The following is a 22,214-nucleotide window of genomic DNA, read 5'->3' on the forward strand; positions in this document are numbered from 1 at the left end:
AGTTCTATCACCGTTCTATCCGTTTAATTCACTCAGTGGCGGAGCACCGCCGCTGAGTGAATCCAAGCCGCTGCTCTTTCGAGCCAGCGAAGAAAGAAAAAAATGAGCCAGCAGGAAAAACAGCAACAACAAAAAAAAAACGCCCCTTCGCGTGCCGAACCCAACGGCTTTCCGGGCGAGAACCAATGACCTCTTTAACGTTCGTTCTAAATCTCTGTTTGGATTACAAACCTGTCCAGACCGAAGAAGACCTTCGTTATCTACTAAGGTAGGTCGGATGTCGTTATGACGTGTGTCGTCTGTTAAATTTTGTGCTGCAGGGTGACGGTCACAATTATGGTGTATTGCGACCTTTTTTGGTTGCTATACTGAGGCAGGTGAACGGTTTCCGTGGGAGCTGCTGCTCACTAAAGTCTGCTACAAACACGTCATTTTTATCCAAACGATGTATATTTGTCACTCACAAAACATCTCTGAGATGCGGACACTTGACGGAGCGGGTCGCATAACGACCAGCCAAGTTTATCGGCGGTAGTTTAAGTTCATTTGGCTAGGTGTTGTTAATGTGAGTAAAATGCAATTGAATTTAAAAAAAAGTTATTTAATAGGACAACTGATTTAAAATACCATAATATTTTACTAACCTAAAAGTACTTAGTATGGGTATCGATATCGGCGATATTGGCACCAGTATTTACTTGGTATCGATCGATACCAAAATCTCAAGTATCGCACAGATCTAATCCACGGATTTACATATAGTATGTAAATCCTGCGCTCATCACATCACCATGCACACGCTTAATCCAGTTACCATATAGATCTGTGCTTGACGAGAGAAGCGCGCATACGTCATTCAAGTAGGCCGCTGTAAACGTGATGCTAGCGGCTAGCCCGATGCTAGCAGACCCTAACGCGTGTGTACAACCATAACTCTTGAGTTAAAAAAGCGAACTAAAAACGCTACCATGCTGTCCTGGCTCAAAGCTTCAAAATGACCACGGACTCTGGGGTGGATTCGCAGGCTGATACAGCACGGATGTAAAAATAATAATAATAAACCTGTGCTACTCATGCTGGAGCGAGAAGTGAAGCTGGCGGTGGCCATCTTGCGTTGCCACTGTTCACTTTATTTTCTTCCTCTCCAGCGAAAATACCCCGAAGTGTTTTTTCCACTTAAAACAATGAGTATAAATAAAGATAAACAAAGTAATTGATAGTATTAGGCTAACATTAATGGCTACACGTCATTATGTAACTGCTTGCTGCATTTTTCAGATCTTGTTGAAATATTTCTCAAAGAAGAGGAAGAATGATCAAGATGATGCTGATCAGGTACCACTTGCCATTTAGTGACTCAAATGATGATAGATTAAAACATTTTTTTTAAATCACATTGGTTAACTAACGCTCATGTTTTATGTTTTCATATAAGGCAAATGACATTAGACAGGGAGTAGTGGGACAAAATGAAGGAGCAGTGCAGGATGGTGCAAGAGTAACAGATAAGAGTATAGGAGAGAAACCAGCAGGGGAAACTCAGGCAATCAGGCTGCGACCTTAAATGTGTTGAGAATTTTTTTTCAACATTAATAGCATTAAAATGTGGGTGTAGTAAATTAAGAGATTTCATTGTATTTTTTGCCATGTACGTCTTTGGAATGTGGGAGGAGACCGGAGCACCCGGAGAAAACCCACGCAGGTACAGGGAGAACATGCAAACTCCACCCCGGAAGGCCGAAGCCCGGACTCAATCTCACACTCTCAGCACTGTGAGGCGGACGTGCTAACCAGTCAACCACTGTGCCGCCCTTGTTGTGAAACCAATCCTTGCGTTCTGCAGCTGAGTGCATAAATGAATGTTAGCTGTAATGTTGCCTGTTTATCGGAGAAATGCGATGCAGACTGCCCTCGCGCTAAATTATTACTTACCAAAACTCACCAACAGGGTCCGCTATTTGCTTCTTCTATAGAGATACCCGCCACCTAAACCCGACAATCTTTACAGTATTTAACTGTAATCCACATATATACATGCCAAAACATAGTTGCTGTAAAATTTACAGTATTTTACTGCTAATTATACCGCAAAATGACTTTCTTACTGTACTTTGTTTTTGCCCCATAATGCACTTTGTTTTAACCATAATGTGTTGCAGCATAATTTAATACTGTTAAAAAAAGAAGAAGATATTGCTGTATTTTTCACTGTAGATTTTTACAGAAATGTGTTACAGTGTATTCACTTCGATTAACTTAATTCAATTGTGTGTTACCAATTGAAGCAATTTTATTGGTCAACAATTCAATTTGAAATCTTAAATTGGTTCAACAATTCTCTTTTTAGATTGTTTATGTGCTGATTGTATAAATAAATGTTACCCCCCTCAAAAAAAAAAAAAAAAAAAAAAAAGAATATGCCCAAATGAATCCCAACTCTTGGGCAACACTAAATTGTGATGATTCATCACAAAAAAACAGACGCAAGGGCCTATAGCTCATCATTTTATATTCATATTTATGTTCATATCATTGGTGGAAGCAGTAGTGGGAGGAGCATACATGTTCTAATGCCCTCTCATGTGGGTAAGGAGAGCTACATCGCTCTTTGCAGACGTTTATTGAATGCCAGGAAAAGAGTAAAACACAATGAGCACACACAGAGCCTCGTTATCAGCATGCCATTGGAAAGTCCAATTAGGGACTCTGCATTTTTGCACTATAGCCTCTATGCATTCCAGTATAGAGCAGTGCCGGCAGTGCCTGCCTCACAACAACAAAGGAATACAGCTTGAACGAAAGCCAATTGAAATCACAGCGACGTTCGGCTTTATAAGTTATCCCGTGAGATTCCTTGCAGGTGATTTGGAATTGGATTCCTTGCGGCCGCCCCCCAGTTTCCCTGACCCTCCCCCCTCTCCCTCCCTCCCCCTCTAGCCGCTCACGCGTATAGTCAATAGTTTGCCGGTCAATATCTTGGGAAGCTTTCACAACGTGCCGATTGGCTCCTGGTTGAGCGCAGCTCATCTTATAAAGCGAGCTCCTCATCTCGCTGCTTTTTCCCGCACACTTGAAGCAGCACACAACCTCGGATCGGCTCGCACACATCACTTTGAAAGTGCTCTGAAGAAGCCGGAGTTCGGCAGAGAACAGGTTGGTCCGTTGGGTGAAACCGACATTTTCCAAAGAATGTTAATAATGTATTAAAAATCAATTCGGATGCTGTCACGTAGAAAAAGAAAAGAGAAAAAAAAAGTTATGTTTTCAAATGCTTGGTGTGGTGGAATGTACATTTGCTTGGGCATTCAAACATATCAAATCATGCTTTTTAAGCAATTTATTGTTGTTGAACTATTATTCTCTTGTAGTTTCTATTTTCATTTCGTGTGTGTGTGTTTTGGGAATATATTTATATTGCAGACTTGTTGAATATTCATATACAGGGCAATTGCAAAGTAACTCTTTTCAAACACTTACCAATTACTCATCTAAAAGTTTTTGTCATTTTGTGTGTTTTTGTAATGTATGATGCGTAGCGAGGGGATGACGGGTATGTTCTTTACAATAACATGCATGCCAAAATGTACCTACCCTTACAAAAAATAAAACTGGACAGTTATCAGCAGTGAGAATATTGAAGATTTGATTTTCATGTGACTTTTTTTTTATGAAAGGTTGGTAAAAAAAAAAAAAAAAGAGTAAGTCTTTGTTAGCCAAATACTGTGGAAGTTAAGGAGTTCCTGGTGGTTGACTGGTAGCAAATTCTTGTGCCTGTATCAAATTTGAACTCATTCACTGCCATTGACGACTATAGACGTAAAAAATTAATGTGAACTATTTCTATTAGTTTAACAATTTTTGATTTAATTTCATTTTTTATGAAAACCTATATATTTTTATTGTACATTAATAACAGATATAAAATCATCATGCGATTAATTATGATAATATATATTTTTTAAATTAGGCCCATCAGGCGATTCATGTTTTTAAATTGTAATTAATCACATGACTTCACTAGTTAACTAACGATTAATCACAAATTTTATATCTGTTCTAAATTTACCAAAAAAAAAATCTAGGTTTTCATACTCTTGTTAGCAAAAGTGGATTTTTTTTAAACTAATAGAAATAGTTCAAATTAATTTTTGACGTCTATAGCCGTCAATGGCAGTGAATGAGTTAAATAAAATACTAAATGCTTTCCTTTCACATAGATTACTTAAATGTTTCGTTTCATGTTTTCCCTGTGTTACTTTTTCATGTCTTGTCTACTTGTTTTTGTCATCATGTCCTGTTCTCGTGAGCACTGTTCCTTGTGTCCACCAATCAGCTCCCTCAGACAAATTGTGTCTTGTTCAGCTGTGCCTTGTTGTCATGTCAGTTTGTTTGTATTTAGTTCAGTCATGTTTTCGCCACAGTCTTTGATGTTGAATGTTTTGATTCTCCCGTAGTCACTTTGTTAAATGATTTTTTGACATTTTTTTTGGGGGGGGGGGGTTGTGCTTGGGTCCTCCACTTTTTTCCACAAGCTCCACCACAAACCTGCCTATCTGACACAAACCAAATACGTTATGCTTCCTGTGAGTACATCAGCTATGCATTCAATTAGACAAGCCCTGATTTCACCTTGAGTAAGTCAATTTGTGTGTAAAGTTGTGTGAGAATTTTTTCCAGTCGTCTTATTTTTTGTGACATTTATAATTGGTGGTGTGTCGTGAGATTTTTCTTATGTAAAATGGGTGCCTTGGCTCAATAAAGGTTACACAAAAAAATATATACTTACTTTTTAATCACCCTGTAGATAAGCTATATAAGTTCTGTTGACTATGTCAGATACTATTTATAAAAACAAAAGATGAAGATTTATTTGTTAACGCAGAACTGGTTGTTTGGCACGCCTAGGTGGACATGTGGCTACTGGAGAAGCTACGCAACAAAATGGAGAGCAGTGGAACTCAATCTCAGCCCCCAAAGACCACTGAGGCCATTCCTGTGGCCGTATACGCTAATGTGCTCACCCCCGAAAAAATTCCAGATTTTTTCATCCCCCCCAAACTCATCTGCTGCCCACCAGAGGAGACAGCAACCCCCAAGCCTCAGCACCACCCCGCCTTACGACCCTCCACCTCCGATCACGTCATCTGCGTCCAGAGCCCCAGAGCTCGCAGCAGCAAAAACCCCTGCAGCCCTCGCCTCTTTTCCCGTTTCGGAGGCGAGGCGCGCAGTCTCCAAAAGTCAGCAAACCGTCACATCATCCAAATTGAGAGTGCAGACGAGCCAGCCGCCGTGACTTTGGACGCCAATACCAACGCAGACCCTCAGTCACAGACCGCGATGTCACTGCCTTACGTCCCCAAAGCCCAGACCTCCTATGGCTTTTCCACCCTGATGGAGTCTCCTCATACCCGACGCAAAGAGAGCTTGTTCCACAGCCACCCCAACAGCCCTCTTACCTCCCCAAACTCCCAGAGGCGATCCCCAGGGGGAACGCATCTCGCCCCGGCCAACACCAATCCCTATCGCTACTTCAGTGGCGGAGAGAGTGACACCTGCTCCTCAGCGGAGTCGTCGCCTTTTAACTCTCCTCTGCTGTCCCGCTCGGCCTCGCTCCTGCGCTCCATCACACAGGAGACACAAGATAAGGCAAGAGTTGATTTTTTTTCTTCCAGAAATTAAGGTGGTTTGAATATGTAGTCAGAAATAGTATAAGCAATACAGTTGTACCTTGAGTTGGATTTGTTTCGTGACTGAGATATTAGCACAACTTAATCATATTTCAAATTATACTTTTCCATAGCCACAAATTTATGTTCCTGAACTGTTGAAGGATCAAGGCTGCAAAATAAGAGGTGGATATTTTCCAGCATTTCCATCATCAGTTAAGAGGAACATGAATGAGTTCATCGATTAATGGCTCCCTTTGAAAAGGAGATGGAAAAATCTCAAAATTGTATGTAACTCTTGCTTTCAATGTTAGTGTTGTATTGCAGGAAATAATACTGGAGTCATGAACAAAAGAGTAGTGATGTCATTTATATTGTTGTTGTTCTTCAGACCACAAAATAGTTGAGGTTGAATCAATGGTGCTGGAATGATTTTAGTCCATGTTAAGTGAAATGAAATGTCTTCTAAATTTGACACACCACATGGAGGCTAGTAGGACTATATTTCCAATGATTCTCAGGCACAGAAGCAGGAAGTATAGTTCTCGTTCTGGTACGACAAAAACATGCCCGCTAGCGGATGAGAATACGGGACTTGCGTAAAAGGGAGACAAAACAATGAGGCTGGCAAAATCCGCTGGGACTTCTGACACAAGGCCCAAAATTCAACTGTTGATTTGGGACTTCTGGTCACCCTAGTGTAGGCATAGCTGGCTAGCTAAACTGCATGTTGTAATAGTAGAAATGGGACACTTTGCCACTCTGCCAATTAAGCGCTGATGTGAACGGAGGCGCTCATGTTTTAATATAATGCAAATTGGACAGCTCCACATAGTTCTTAGGCCCCGTCCACACGAAAGCCAGTTTCAATGTATCCTCACAAGTTTCTTACCGTTTAAGACGTTCGTCCACATGACGGCGCGGTTTTGGAGCTTGAAACCGATCACTTTTGAAACCGGGTTCCAGAGTGGAAAGATTTCAATACGCGTCCGTCTGGACACCACATGCAGGATACTCCTCCAGCGATGACGTAACGGTCGCAGCTCGATGACGACGCATTGTCGCAGATTGATGACATAAGCGCTAATTCTCGCGTCACTGCGCGCGAACCGTCAGTCTGTCAACAACAATGGCGGATAGCCGTGTCGTAGTCGTTTTGCGCAGCTTCCTTAGCTTGCTTATGCTTTTGCAGCAAAATATTTTGCTTCTTTATTCCCACGTTCAACAAGCGGCGTTGTAATTGAATCACCCGCCATTGTCATTTCTCCTGTGTTTGTCTTTTTTATGTTGTTTTGATACATGCAAAGCCATGTTTGTTCTGTAGATTGCAATAAAGTTAGAAAAAAAAGTGTCCGTCTTCTTCGCTGATTTTTCTTCTACGCTTTCCGTTAACTCCCTGTGGCTGCGCTACAGCGCCACTCCAGACTTGGCATATACATTACAGCCGTTAAACATCCTCAGCGTCTTGAAATGCTTCTGTGTGTACGAGATTTGTTTGAGGAACGAAGCCGGCTTTGCTTCCGTCTGGACGGGGCCTGAGTCATATTTCCACGCAGGTTTCTTTCTGTGTATTACCAGTTGACGCTTGTGTTTCTCGTCCGTTTCTAGGTATCTCGTGCCAAGCGCTCACTGGCCCGGCACAGCTCTCTCTCCACGGATGATTGCAGCTCTGCCGACAACAGCCCCAACATGCAGCGCCGGCGTATGCGTTGCCCTACTTCTCACGCCCTCCGCAAATGCAAGAGTAGCAGCTCGAGGGCCTTGGCATCTGACACCCTGCAGCGCGAGCACACCATTAACCTGCACAAGGGCGGAACACTCAGACTGAGCACGCACTACGACCCGGAGGCAGCGAGGTTGAGGGTTCGCGTGCTAATGGCGGAGGCCATTTATGGCAAGCACACAGACCTTAAGAGCATCAACTGCTGCGTGGCGCTCTACCTGACACCTGGCAAGAAACAGAAACAGAGAAGCACCATTATAAAGAATAGCAGGAATCCTGTTTTCAACGAGGACTTTTTTTTTGACTCACTGCCTAAGGGGCAAGTCAAAAGTCTGGCCATGAAGATAAAGGTCGTGAATAAGGGAACCAGCCTGAAGAGAGACATGCTTCTCGGAGAACGGAAAGTGCTGCTTAGTGAGCTGCTCACAGGCCTGTAGGGAATCCCTGTCAAAACTTTGGTGAAAAACAAGCAGCCCTTCATCTTCAGAGCCCTTCATTTTCTGCTTTCATTCCACTTTGCAGATCTGATCAATACTGGACAGGTGAAAGGAATCCTGGAGGAGATGTATCTTGCACACTAAAAGCCAAACCAAAAACCATTAACTAGGAAGCTGCAGTTTCACTACAGTTTACAATTTAAAAAGTGCAACCTTGTTTGTATATTTCATCCCGAGTTGCACAATGTATCACACCATTAATGAGTTGTAATGGTCTAGTTTACATGGGATCTGTATTCCTGCAACGATGCCAAATGATAATGTATAAACTGTGCTATCCCAAATGAATAATGCCCTTTTGTTTTTGACAGACTTCGTATTTGGTAATGTATTGGCTACTGAATGTAACACCCCTCAGGCTGTATAAGTGACTTGCTGTTGAAATAATAAATACATTTCTTTATGTTCCAAATATTTTTTTTTATATATTTGCTGTTGTTTTTAATTGCAACTATGTTTAAGTGGGTTATAAATTATTATTTTTAATTATTTCATGCCCTCAAAAGGTTTTGTTCTTGCACCCCCCCCCCTTTTTATTATTTTTTTATTTGTATTTTTAAACACACAAGTCTACAGAAGGGGTCCTTTGGGTCAAGAGGAAATTGGAAAACATTTGAGAGGCTTAATGTCACGTGTGTGCACAAAATATTGTCTTATGTGAATAGGAAGTCCCTGTTTAATATGAGGAAAGAACGATCTGATTGAAATGTGCCTCGCAGTGTAAAGGGCAGCAGGAAGTAAAATCATGGCTTGATTACTCTTAAGAAACACAGGGCAATCAATTTTTAGATTTTAATGGCCTACAGTGGAACACAAAAAGTAATGATTTCCAAAGTGTGGTACGCAGGCTCCCTCAACCGGTACCCAAAATAATCACTGCAGTTCTGTATTTGACTTTTAAATTCAATGTATTTGCATTTCATCTTTAAGAATTGTTGGTTTTAAGGTGCTTTTTAAAAATCTAGCATTTATGTGCTATACATTTCACTGACTCATTTAAGTACCGATAGTAGTAGTAGTAGTATAGTAGTATATTTATTTTTTGATACACTTAGTCCTACAACGTTACTGAATACTAAACTAAAGTTACAGTAAAGGGAAATACACAGCAAAACTCACCATGAAAAAGGTATCCTAGCACTCTCTGCTGGTTAAAGTATATAATGACACGTCTCAGTGACTAAACTGGATCTTCTGTGACGAGATTGTTGAACATGATTATGATACTGAAAGTAGAAGAAAAATACATTAACTACAGATATCGAACGATTGTGAAAACATTATCAGAATAACTAAACTTTCAACTCAACTTTAATAAGCACTTTAAAAACAATCACAGCAGGAAAAGTGTTGTACGCTAATAAAAGTATAAAGAAGAATGAGAAGAAGATGAAAACAATTTAAACATAAAACAAAACAATAAAACTAGTTGAAATCCATTATAACGACAACACACTGAAACAGGTGTGGGTCTAATGCCGATTTGAAAGACGAAGATTAAAATTGCATGTACGTTTCCAAAAATTTAACGTCATAGTATGTCGAAGGGAGTGTTGGGTTTGCAAGAGTGGTAACGCGGAAAAGATTGATAGGCCTAAACTACCGAAGGAATTGAGTGTGGCTCGTTTGTTCGGTAAGTATACCAAACGAACCCATCAACTGTAGGCCATTTAATCCCACTGCATTGTGGGAGTGTAGTTTATTATGCTGAGAAAAGGCGTCTGCACATTTATGGTTAGCACTTCCTCACCCACAATGCACCTCGGTCACCGTAAACACAGAACTGTCAAGCAACACAAACGCCATCTTGCCAGCGCCCTCAAAATGGAAGAAAGATGAGAGCTCGAAGCAGAGCCCGGACCAAAATTGGTTATTCGTGCTTTTAAAAGCCAAACTCACCTTTTTGGTGGTAAGCGAGTGGTTATGGGGTTCATGTCCTTCGAGGCAACGCGGAGCCTTTAACAATGGATATAACGACGGCGGTGTTCAACGCGGCCAGAGATGGTAAGGTGAAACTTATCCAAAAGTTGCTGAGCAACAAAACTCCCGAAGAGCTCGAAGCTTTAGCCGAAGAGAAAACACAGGGAGGCACCCCTCTCTTGATATCGTCGCGATATGGACATTTAGATGTGGTAGACTACCTCCTTGAACATTGCAAAGCGAATGTCGAACTCGGGGGCTCGGTGAACTTTGACGGCGAGACTATCGAAGGAGCTCCGCCGTTATGGGCGGCTTCGGCTGCCGGTCACCTCCCGGTTGTCAAGACCCTGTTAAAACGCGGTGCCTCGGTGAACAATGCAACGCTAACTAATTCCACTCCGCTACGAGCCGCCTGCTTCGATGGCCACTTGGAAATCGTCCGCTACCTGGTGGAGCACAGAGCTGACATGGAGGTGGCCAACAGACACGGCCACACCTGCCTCATGATCTCCTGCTACAAGGGCCACAAGGAGATCGCCAAGTTCCTCCTGGACCGCGGTGCTGATGTCAACCGCAAAAGTGTCAAAGGAAACACGGCCCTTCATGACTGTGCCGAATCTGGCAGCCTTGACATCATGAAGATGTTGTTAAAGTGCAGCGCTCGCATGGAAAGAGATGGTTATGGGATGACCCCGCTTCTCGCCGCAAGTGTTACAGGTCACACCAACATTGTGGAGTACCTCGCCCACCAGCCCCGCACTTCCAGGGAGGAACGCATAGATGCGCTTGAGCTGCTCGGAGCCACTTTTGTGGACAAAAAGCGGGATCTATTGGGAGCGATGAAATACTGGAGACGAGCCATGGAGTTGAGGCAGCCAGGGGAGAAAGCAGGGTGCCTGAGCAAGCCCCCGCCCGGGCCCCCCGTGCCCGCCTATGGCTGTGCGAAGGAGGTGAACAGCGCAGAGGAGCTGGAGGCTCTGATCACTGACCCCGATGAGATGAGGATGCAGGCTTTGTTAGTCCGCGAGCGCATCCTGGGACCATCCCACCCGGACACCTCCTATTACATCCGCTACAGGGGAGCCGTCTACGCAGACTCGGGTAATTTTGAAAGATGCATCAGCTTGTGGAAATACGCTTTGGATATGCAGCAGAGCAACCTGGACCCGCTCAGCCCCATGACGGCCTCTAGTTTCTTGTCCTTCGCCGAGCTCTTCTCCTTTGTCCTTCAAGACCGCGCGAAAGGCACCCTGTCAACACGCATCACCTTCCACGATCTGATGACCGTGTTGGGGAAAAGCGTGCGGGAGGTGGAGCGAGCCGTGGCACAGAAGGACAATCCGCCAGAGGCGCCGCAGTTCACAAAGGCGCTCGCCATCATCCTCCATCTCATCTTTTTGCTGGAGAAGCTGGAGTGCAACTCGGAGCAGGAGCACCGCAAGAAGCACACGGTCTACCGCCTGCTGAAGCTGAACCCGCGTGGCCGTTGCGGCTTCACGCCGCTGCACATGGCCGTGGATAAGGAAACCACGTCGGTGGGCCGATACCCCGTGGGCCGCTTCCCCTCCCTGGCGGTGGCGTCGCTGCTGCTGGAGTGCGGCGCCGACGTGGACGCACGGGACTGCGAGAACAACACGCCGCTGCACGTGGCCGCCTGCAACGGCTGCCCGGAGATCATGGCGCTTCTCATGAAGGCTGGGGCGCACTTTGACGCCACCAACGCGCAGAGGAAGGCGGCCTACGAGCTGTTGGATGAGCACAATATGGGCGACCCGACTCTCTACCCGCTCAACTACATCACCCTTCAGTGCCTGGCGGCTCGCGCAGTGGAAAAGCACAGACTTCCTTACAGGGGACTCATCTCGGAGGAGATGGAAGCTTTTATTGAGCTGCACTGACCTCCATTATTGTCTCCTGATGACACTACTTTGCTTGCTTTACTCCTCCTTTGTACCACCAGATGTTCAGTCCAGCATTTACAATGAAATCTGACAAAAAGTGACATTGTGTTACTGTGTAAATGGGTGAATTTAGTCAAAGACCACACCCGGTCAAATAAAAAGCTTGATGTTGAGATGATGGTTTTTGCCATATTCTGAATGGATGATTCCGCAAAGCCAACCAGCACACTTGCTTGTACGTATTTATTGTTTCTGGTTGGTTGCTGTTTGATGACATGTTCTGGCTGTTTGCAAGGATGTTAAACTCGCTGTGCCAAATTTGCCAATTGTGGGGGGTTGTGTGAAGCCACAAACATTGTGATTAGGACAAAAATAATCATTTCCTTTGGTACATGGAATTCCTCAGGTCATTTTGGGAGACGAAGAAAAAAAAAAAATTAAAAGTGAGTGTGTCTGGCAGTATTTGAAGCAAAGAATCACTGTGAACTGATCGGACTACTGGATGACTTCTAATTTGCTTCTCACAGGTGAAAAATAGAACTACTTTATCGACTTTTTTTTTTTCTATTCCGAAGATTTCCTATAAATGCCTTAACATCCAAACTTATCGCTTTTCAGTTCATTTACCTTGCATGCGGCAGCATCCACGACACTTGCGACACAAACAGATTTTCCTGGTACTCTTTTGTGTCCAACCGTCTAAAATCCAATTTAACCTCAGACGCAATTCTCACAAATTGAATCCATGGCTTTGTGGCCACTCTTGCATCTCAGTCTTATTTTTAATAGTCTCTTGTTTCTTTTGTGTTTTCTTGAATGTTTGCTCTTTGTCCAGGCTGGAAGCACCACCGCCTCAAATGCAGATTCAAATAATGGACATACATTCAGGCTACAGACTGTTGCTGCCTTCCACTTTCTGGCTGGTATGAACATGACGTGTGTGTCAGAACGCCTGAATAAAATTCAGTATGGCAGCAGGAACTCTGTGGTGTAATCGTATCTCTTATTTATTATTTAGAATTCATCTATGCAGCTGTTTCTTACACTTGTGCATAAGACAATGAGCTCTTTTTAAATGGCTTAAAATTGTTGCGCTGGCCGCTTAGCCTCATCCATAAAATGATGCGTGTTTGAACATTAGGAAGTCATTTTCAGTGCATTATAGTGTTATTTGTAGCAGCCTCTTCACTAAAACGCGAGCTTTGGCGGACTCGGTTAAACTGCAGCTTACTGATATAAAGAATAACAGAAACCCGATCGTTGCGAGTCGTGCGCTCATAGTATAAATAGTGTCGTGATCGTCACTGCTGCGGGGCAGCTTTAGAGACGGGGTGCTCGCCCTTCTAATTTTAGGGCTGTTTTTGCCCAGCATCTGCTCTGAAATTGGGGGCCCGTGTGTCACACATCCCACTCGGGCAGGTCACCGGGTGACTGGCACCCATGGCACTCGGTCAACAGAGATGCCCTTTATTGTGGGTGAAATGACAAACACTGTGAGCTCATTTGTCCCAAAAATGAAGACGGGTATGTTAATTGTAGAATATTACAGGGCAAGTCGACCCCAACATTTTCTTGTACAATATGTTAAGCCCTACTAGTCTAAACACAGTATTCTGATTAATATTGCAGCTGTTTTTAAACAATCTCAGGGGGCAGCCATTTTGTCATTTGTTGTCGACTGAAAACAGTTGAACAGGTAATATCCAAGTGAAAAAATGGCCGCCCCGTGAGACTGATAACAGATTATTATTTATTTTTTTCCCCATGAATGCAATATTAATCAGAATACCATGTTTAGACGAGTGGGGCTTGAGTTGACTTGCCCTGTAATATTGACAAGAAAAATTTGGGGTTGACTTCCCTTAGCCTAATGGTTTGCAGTAACAATTTTTGCTCCGACCCACTAACGAGAGGATGGAAAAATGCTGATGTCATCACTGGTGTCATCATTTTAAATTTGATTAGTTGAAGAAACCGTCCCTTTGTTAACATAGGTTAAAATACGTTGGCCAACACTTGTGACTGGGCAAATTAGATTGATTTGGCAACACATAGAAGCAGAAATCTGACTAGACAAAACAAATCATTCATCCACATACTATAGACTACTACTACTACTACTACATACTGGAAGCATTGCAACCAAATAAAGAGTAGACTAATGAATAAATAATACAATTTCGTGGAACCAATAGTATAATTTTGGTTGTATGTTTGGTGTATGTGTCACCACCGGTTAGTCTCCATTCTCCTGTAAAAGTTGTGACTTTCTGGTTGCTTTCATCATGACATTTAAACGTTGTGATGAGTACAACATTCCTGTCTCATCAACTACACCACCTCCACATTACTAACATTGTACACATTTATTTGTCAATGAACTGAAGGCCTTTTGTTGTCTTCTGCTGTAAAGCGTTATAACAGCAAGTTGCCACTAGATGGCGCGCTGAACAAAGCAAAAGTGCTCACACCGTAGGCCACCATGTCCTTGTTCTAAACAATAGACTGGCCGTGTTTCAGCAGAAACGAGTACTGAAATATACATCCATTCTTTGAAATTATAAGTGTAATTTTAAAAGGTTCATGACATATAATCTTTTGTTTGGATAAGCAGAAATGTACGTTTTTGGGTATCCAAGGAATAAAGCCTGTAAATGTCACGTACACGTTCCATAATAAATTAATTGGCTTTATACTGACTAGAATTGGTTTTACACTATACTTTTATGTTCGACCTGTACCTCATAAACTACCTTCTTCATGCAAACGTTGTAAGAAATTAAATGTCAACCCCCATTGTAAATTGTCTTTATTTGCCAAAAATCTAGCTGGCAATGAGCCGACAAGAGAATCATTTGAATCTATTTAATAATTGCACTTTTCAATGGCTGGCCATCATTTTTTATTGCAACTGCATTTTCAAATCTTGTGAGGTTTGTCTTAATCGTCAAACAACAAAATTATGTTTTTTTTTTCTTTTCTCTTTTTTGGCATATGTGTATATGCTACTGGGCAGTAAGCTGTCTGTTTAAACATAAAGGAACTTAATTCTTGTATTATTTTTCTTATATATATATATATATATATATATATATATATATATATAATACGATACATCTTTTTAAAACTGCTTTCTTTGTCATGTGCAGCAACATGCAGGCATATTCATTTTATAAGACAGAATTAGATCCCATTATAGATTATTGTACCACTGTGGATATATGTGTTCTGTTATGTTGGGGTGGATATGAAAAAAAAAAAAACATAACATGGATAATTAGACGTTATATTGTGCATTTGTTAATGTTTTTTTTTTTTTTTTTAATTTCAGCCTCTGGATAACCAAAAATAATCCTTAGCCCAGCCCGGTAGGCTATTCAACCATTCAGCGGTCCAGTTTGATGGGGGGGCTATCTGGAAATGGGGGTAATATGATGGGGGGGGGGGGGGGGGGGTACGGTTGCTATAGGAGACCTGTCCTGCATCACGTCATACGTCGGGGGGGAGGGTGTTGGGGGAAGAGCTCCGGCGTGTGCATGAAAGAGAGGAAGGAGAGAGCTGGGAGGGGGAGGAAGAGAGAAAAGGAGGAGGACATTCAGGCAGAAGACAGCGCGGCTCTCAATGACATCAACCAGCTTCAGCACCTGAAGCCGACCGACCGGACCACCTCTGCTCCCCTAAAAGGCGTCGAGGAGCCGCAGGACGGCGGCCGCGCGTGACATGCATCCCCCTCTGTAAGGCAGAGCCTCCTTTTTGAGTGGAGCCGGGCTGCCACTGGATTACACCACAACCGAGGAAGCCTCTTCCAGTTGTAAAGCCACCCATGCATCTCGCAGACGGCGCAGAAGGAGACGGTGCACTTCCTACCAAGGTAATCCACGCAGCACCCCACCCCGACGCTTTGTTTATTTATTTGTCATTTCTTGAGACTTGTGTTCAGGCTGTTTGGCAACAGCGCGATGGAGCGGGCGCCTTCACCCCCCCCCCCCCCCCCCCACCGCCCCCTCACATCGCCCCCTCTGCTTATTGTTGGCTGGGCTGCATGAGAGACCCATGCTCACAGGAGCGTCCTTTGTTTATCAATCTCTAATGTCAAGTGCTTGCAAGACATTTAGCAGTAATGACTATTCCAACACCAGGTTTATAATGCAGAATTAGCTATGGGAAATGTAGATGTGTGTGTGTGTGTGTGTGTGTGTGTGTGGTACCAGGTGGTGAAGTGGAAGGACTTATTTAAGCAGACTGTTTTCTAGACAATAGACTAGCTGCTGCATCTGCTGCTGTCAGGCTGTGCATAAAATAAAGACCACCTGAATATATATTATTAGTATACACGTGTATGCCTATAATTACGCACAGTTAGCTTTTCTACTAACACACGCACACTCGGGCTCCTGAGCGTCGTTTAATTATACATTGATTTACTCGTGCACATTTCCCCACTGCTGATGCTTGCTTTTAGGGTTTTAATAAGTAGACTTCTTCAGTTTGGCTTTTCTGTGGTTTCCCCTGCATGTGTACGCCCAAATATCGTGCTGTGTTGCTGAAACCCAGGGAGTCTTTCCAACACACACACACACACACACACACGCACACACGCACACAAACACACAGATGGGACATTTTCCCCGAGGCATAATGTGTTTGCTGGTTATTGTTCCAGACCATTTCCACATCCCTAATTATTTTAATCAGTCATTCCTCACGCTCGAGTTCACTCCTTTAGCTTGTTTATCTCCTCCCGACTCCACTGACAACCGTCTTCACCTTAATGAGAGAGACTGAGATGTGGATTTTTGCTTTTGCTTGACAGGAGGAGGTCATTGTGCGCGAAAGTGAATGCATTTTCTCGTCATCCTGAGAAATCCTCGGCCTCGTAGATACTCACTGAGGCTCTGCAAGGAGCGCTATGAAATCACTCATGGCATGAATTCCCTCAAATAGCATTTCACAGGGTTCAACTGCGGGCCTCAATGGTTTCCCGCCTCTCTCAAGCATATAGCACAGTGCAAGAAGCCGTCCAATCTTGAATATGCCAAATGACACGCACTCCCGGCGGAGCCGCTTTTGGTTGCTCGTCAAAGGCCGTCACTGAAGTCTAATTCCCACGTTCTCGCGGTATCGCATTGCTCGCTTTCTTCCTCTGGCTCACAACGTGGGGACCATCCTCGCATTTTGGCATAAGCTCCGTGCACACGTTGGTCTGGGAGAAACGACAACATCAAGGCAACTTTGATGCTGCACCCGACAAGAAGACGAGAAGTTGGTTGTTTTCAAGGCCCCGAGATGAGTTGACCTTTTGTAGGATATTTCAAAGCGAAGGCTTTTTGTGCAAACACGACACGTGGCATTTAGATTGAACCCATCATGGCTGAGCAGTATAGCGCTGATTGATATGTATGGCGTCATCGGGATGCACTCCCACTTTACTGCTATTGAATGCTTGAATTTATATGTAGACACATCATATACAGTATTCATTCAAACGAGAACAAATTCGGACACTAGTTTGAAAAAAATTATGATAATGATAAGCAATTAAATGTTTATACACTTCATTAGGTGCAATTATACAATCCAGTGAGACTTTATTTATAAATAAATACATCCAGTGATACTAAATATAAGAGTGAAATTGGCGGCGACCAGGTCATCAGCCAAGTACAAATTCTTACGCCGGAGTACTCACCGATACTAAGTACCGATACTTGATCATGTTATTAGATCTCGCAGTTGAGATGAAAAGGTGTTCTATTGTAACGAAAAAATTGTTGAAAAACACAAACTTTTCTAGAATATGGCACCGTTTCTAGAGTAGTAACTTGTCCTTACAGGATGGCAACACTTACACAATAATATACGGCACAAAAGAAAATAAACAAAACAAAATGTATCATTACAACTGTGATCGTATAGTGTGTGGTGACTAAAGCAATCCAATGCAAATGTAAATGATCCTAGCGATACATTTTGTAATACTATACAGAAAGAAATGACCACATTCACATGACTGCTGGTGTTAACGCGGATGGTGGCTGGAAGTGAACAACAAGCAGGTTTTAATTACGCGACAAATGAGTGAAAAATAAAAAAAATGCAGTAAAAGTAAACTCGCAGTGAGATCCACGGTGTTACCTTCAAAAGCGTTTCATCTACACAACACATGAACAACTGTAAATTAGTTTAGAATGGGGGGAAAAGTGTGTTAATCCATCTGTGAGATCACTAAAGGTGTCATGAATCACAGTTTGGGCTCAAAGTAAATAACAAAACACTTGGAAATACGAAAGAACAGAATGTGAACACCTAATTACTCTTCCGGTACAACAAAGAAACACTATATATATATACTGTGTGTGTATATATATATATATATATATATATATATATATATATATATATAAAGAATGCCATAGCAAGTAAGTCAAGTCACCAATATGAACAATCACATCTCAAACAGCCTCAAATGAGGAATCAGTTATTATTAAATCTGAATTTTGTATTAGTGTGCCTATATTGCCGAGGTCAGCAAGTGTATAGCTAAAATGGCCGCACAAATATGAGACCGTGTTGAAGGTCTCCAGACACACGCGCGTCCATTTTTTTTTAAAGCGGGTGGCTGTTTGCCGTGGCGGTTGCGCGTGTGCAGGTGCACGCGTGCTTGCGTGCACAAGAGTGAAGGTTAGGAGACGTCGGGACGGTGACTTGACTTGATGCCCTTCTCCAGATGAATCACAGGTTGTGATGTGTCAGCAGGGATGAATTATGCACACTCCTTCACGACCTCTCATCTCCTCTCCTGCCCACTCGTCTCTCGTCTTCAGTCGCTTTTTTTCTTTACAGCAGTTGACACATTTGAAGACATCTTCATCGTCCTCCTATGCCACCTTCCTCTTTCCTCATGTGTTGAGGATGTTGCATATACTTTGTCGTGGTCGTGCTCGTGTGAAGAACAGGGCTAGTAGATGTGTGGATAATCAGAGGTCATTACTCAACATGAGAGGAAGACGTGAGGCCATTGACTCAGGTTGACTGTTTGCATCCCTGACTGACAGGAGCCATTAGGCCAGAATGACAAGATGGCTGACACAAGAAAAGACAAAATGCCTCATCACAACTTGCTCCAAGACCTGGCATCATCGACTTTCAAGTGTAGAGTTTTGACATTCATACTTGAAACATCAGCATCTTATCTGGATATCTGCTGTAGTCCTCAAATATTTTTTTTTTTGAAACCTCAGCTGAGGAACTCTGTGTACTGTAAGATAAAACATAGATAGGTAGATGGATGACATACATTGTGTGCTGTTAATTTACATAGCGATGAACTCTCTAAGGATTGACCCTTTGACTTAAAATCCTATGATAGGTTGTTTGATGTTGATTCGATAGAAGCATTAGATGGTGGCAGCAACCGCATCCTTTGCCTTAGAACAGGCTTCTCCAACCAGTTTGAGTAGCTTGCGGACAGATTTTGAATCTGAAAATGTCTGTTTGCTGTTTGTAAACACAACATTTAAAACGGAACCTCGAGGAAGAATCCAACCAGGAGCGAGGGTGAAAACAGCCCACCAATCAGGAGTGGGCGTTTGCACAGCCGGCAGTAGACTTTTACTTTGAAGTTGGGCCGCGTCTAGGCGTGATGGCTAGCTTGACTTCCCTTTTCGACGTTAAGTATTTCTTTATCGTAGGCCTACTTTTTATTGACTTTATATAGTTGCAACAAAACAATGAAACAATGCTATCCCAATGGCTCATTTAGGATGCTAAGAAACCGCTAGTTAATTATGCCGCCATTGTATGATACGGCACAAAACTTCGACATCAGTGGCTTGCAGCTAGCTGTTAGCATCAGCAACGGGTGCCTGGCTGGCTTTCTTCATTCTGGACCAAGGCTACTTTGTAAATCACTCTCCATGTTTAAAGGAGGTGAATGTGCTTTGAAATGCACTCTGACTTCTTTTCATCATTAAAAAAAAAAGTTAGACTTTTATCTTCATTAATTTTTTTTATTATTATAAATAAATAAAAACATTCAACTGAAAATGTTAAATATAACTGTTTAGATTTTAACACAACTTTAAGACATTGATACCTTATTTTACACAAAGACCAAGAATAAAATAAGAATGTATTTAAAAAAAAAAAAAATTGGGGGGGGGGGGGATAAATGAAGACATAGTATTATTTATCTTTTTTTTTTCTTCCTGATCCGATTTGTGACTCAAATCCGCGATCCAATCCAATAAAGGCAAATAACAAAAATGTGGCTATCAAATAAATGTTGTGAAACGTGAGTAGCTCGCTGCTGTTTTGCTTTTTTAAAAGTAGCTCGCGGTGGGACAAAAGGTTGTAGTTAGACCCCTTCCTTAGAAAATTCGCTAGCTTAGCTGCTAACACTAATTGAGCTAGCAACACAATATTCTACTCCATCCTCGAGTCGAGTCTGTTTGCACACCACACGGAGCACAATGCGGGGCTGGAATGGATTAATGCTGTTTTCATTCATTTCAAAGATACTCAAGTATTTTGAGTTGTTTTAAGGTGGTGTGTTGTTGCTTAGCTGCAGGCATTTTTGACAAAATAGTCCCGTTATAAATGTAGCACAGCACTTAACCTTTATACAATTTGCCACTAAGTTTGCTTTAGTACCAACCAAAGCAGGGCATTGATGGCGACAGGCTTTGCTATTATGCTGATAGCTGATTGGTGTTTTTGTTTCTTTCTTGCTCAAGGACACATCTTCCTCCTGAGCCACGGCTCCTGGTAAGCATCAAGCTCACAAGTTTTAGTGTAGCCTAGCGGCTTTAGCTTTTAGCTTTTAGCTTTTAGCTGAGGGCGTAGACTCACGCTGTGTGTGTACCATACTTTCAGACTGATGAACCACAAGGAGGAGGACTTGGCCCCCGTCCTTATGTCACTTAGCGAGAGAGCAGCTGCTTTTGTGAAGCAATAGTTCTAAAAAAGACCTTCATTGTGCAGAACAAGAACAAGGTAATTACTCAGCAGTATTGGGCTCAATGAGTTATTTCAATTTGTGCTGTAGTGCAGTAATGTGAGTAAAGTGTTACTGATATGATTTATATAATTGTGTGTGTTAGTCTGAGAGAGCTGCTAAACTGCATGGCATCGTTTACAGTGACAAATGATTTGATGTTTTATCTTAATCCAAAAGCCGCTCGCTAAACACTGAGCAATGCGGCCAAACGAAATAATTTATATGCTGTGCATTATGTGCCAGGATCACTCGGCCAGTGGGATTGCTGGCTGTATTTTTTTCACGATTGTCCAATTCAGTCAGTGTGCAGCCGGCCTAATATAATAATATATATCCACAACAATCTCAGGACAGTAGTTAGACAGTAGAGAGGCGTTAGAATGCATTTTAATGTTATGGGACCTTGGATATGTCCACTTTTAAAGCTACACAAAGCATCCCAATGAGATTTAAAGTCATTCCATTAATGGCTTTTACTTTTACGCCTTGCACTACACATCCTGCGTGATCTGACTTTACTGTAATTGGCTGTTTTTTTCAGTCACTGTTAAAGCATCAGTGGAAAAATAATAAATAAATAGAGAATCTATTCTCAATTGCCTTACCTTATTAAATAATAGATATATAGACCAATAACCAGCCTGGCCGATTATCGGCGCTAATATTGGGCATTTTGACAAATATCGTATCGGCCTTATTTCAAAATCTGACGACCGATAAAAGGTAAAGCTAAAAAAAAAGGCTAAAACCATTTTAATCTCAGGGAACTATTTATTTAAATTTTCAGTTAACTTTAAAAAAGATGCTGCTGACGCTGGGAACCTTCTGAACATTTTGGTTTTGTTCGACATTTAAAACAAGGAAATGTGTTTTCAGTTTCCATTGAACTTTTTAAGATGTACTGCTCCCTGAACATTTTTTTTTAAATTTAAAATTAAGTATATTGTCTAAGATATAAAATAAAAAAAATAAAAAACTTCTACATTTTTGAAAAGTCTGAAAATGTGTTCAATAAGCATTAATGCTTTAAGACATTACAACAAAGTCAAGATTGGCATTTGTATTTAAAAAAAAATTGAAGCCAATATGGTTCCCTCTTTTTACTGAAAATGAATTCAAATATCGGTTATCGTCCTCCTTGACTACGGTACTAATAATCAGTATCTGTATCGGCCCTGAAAAACCAAATTGGTCTATCTCTCTGTCGTGGTGCGAGGTGTTGATGACCCAAATGCAGGAAATCGTGAGGCCAGCCAGGTTTTCAGGAGTTCAACAAAAGGGAAGAATTTATTTCCAAAAAGGAAACCAAAAGGCAAACAAGGAACTCAGAATCAAAACTACTCAATTAACAAAAGACAAAAAAAAAAGCAGATGCAAAGTAACAAACAAACAAAACACACTAGAACCAGAGACTGCGCAAAGCACACAAACCATCAAACAAAGATTGCGGGGAAGGCGGGAACTAAATAGGAGCAAACTAACGAGACAATGACAAACACCTGGACATGA

The 22,214-nt window shown here is 42.2% G+C and overlaps 3 protein-coding genes and 1 long non-coding RNA gene across 6 annotated transcripts in view; 3 read left to right on the forward strand and 1 right to left on the reverse strand.

Moving 5' to 3' along the window:
* The first annotated feature begins 2,961 nt into the window (after positions 1-2,961).
* Positions 2,962-8,256, forward strand: LOC147180977 (C2 calcium-dependent domain-containing protein 4C-like). Of its 2 annotated transcripts, none has more exons than XM_086060180.1 (3): positions 2,962-3,153; positions 4,906-5,646; positions 7,275-8,256. In XM_086060180.1, the coding sequence occupies exons 2-3, from the start codon at positions 4,912-4,914 to the stop codon at positions 7,824-7,826; spliced, it is 1,287 nt and encodes a 428-aa protein (XP_085916306.1). In that variant the 5' UTR covers positions 2,962-3,153; positions 4,906-4,911; the 3' UTR covers positions 7,827-8,256. The 2 variants fall into 2 exon arrangements, with proteins under 2 accessions (XP_085916306.1, XP_085916296.1); XM_086060170.1 differs by lacking the exon at positions 2,962-3,153 and adding an exon at positions 4,533-4,583.
* LOC147180978 (uncharacterized) lies at positions 6,016-9,521 on the reverse strand. 2 transcript variants are annotated; one of them, XR_015090580.1, is made up of 4 exons: positions 9,197-9,521; positions 9,006-9,112; positions 7,699-7,966; positions 6,016-7,614 (listed from the first exon to the last, which is right to left on the reverse strand). It is a non-coding gene; the product is annotated as an uncharacterized LOC147180978 (long non-coding RNA). The 2 variants fall into 2 exon arrangements; XR_015090583.1 differs by lacking the exon at positions 7,699-7,966.
* Positions 9,522-9,671: 150 nt separating this feature from the next.
* On the forward strand, positions 9,672-12,688 carry fem1a (fem-1 homolog a). The gene has a single exon (XM_086096802.1). The coding sequence runs from the start codon at positions 9,851-9,853 to the stop codon at positions 11,702-11,704; it is 1,854 nt and encodes a 617-aa protein (XP_085952928.1). The 5' UTR covers positions 9,672-9,850; the 3' UTR covers positions 11,705-12,688.
* A 2,563-nt stretch (positions 12,689-15,251) lies between these two features.
* LOC147180980 (receptor-type tyrosine-protein phosphatase S-like) overlaps positions 15,252-22,214 on the forward strand; it is a 118,499-nt gene continuing 111,536 nt past the window's right edge. Inside the window, exon 1 of the mRNA XM_086075916.1 lies at positions 15,252-15,578. The gene's annotated coding sequence lies outside the window, so the exon portion shown is untranslated. The remainder of the gene's footprint in view (positions 15,579-22,214) is intronic.

The sequence above is a fragment of the Leptonotus elevatus genome, chromosome 1 (assembly GCF_054856555.1).
Source record: "Leptonotus elevatus isolate MCC_2025b chromosome 1, RoL_Lele_1.0, whole genome shotgun sequence".
Taxonomy (NCBI): domain Eukaryota; kingdom Metazoa; phylum Chordata; class Actinopteri; order Syngnathiformes; family Syngnathidae; genus Leptonotus; species Leptonotus elevatus.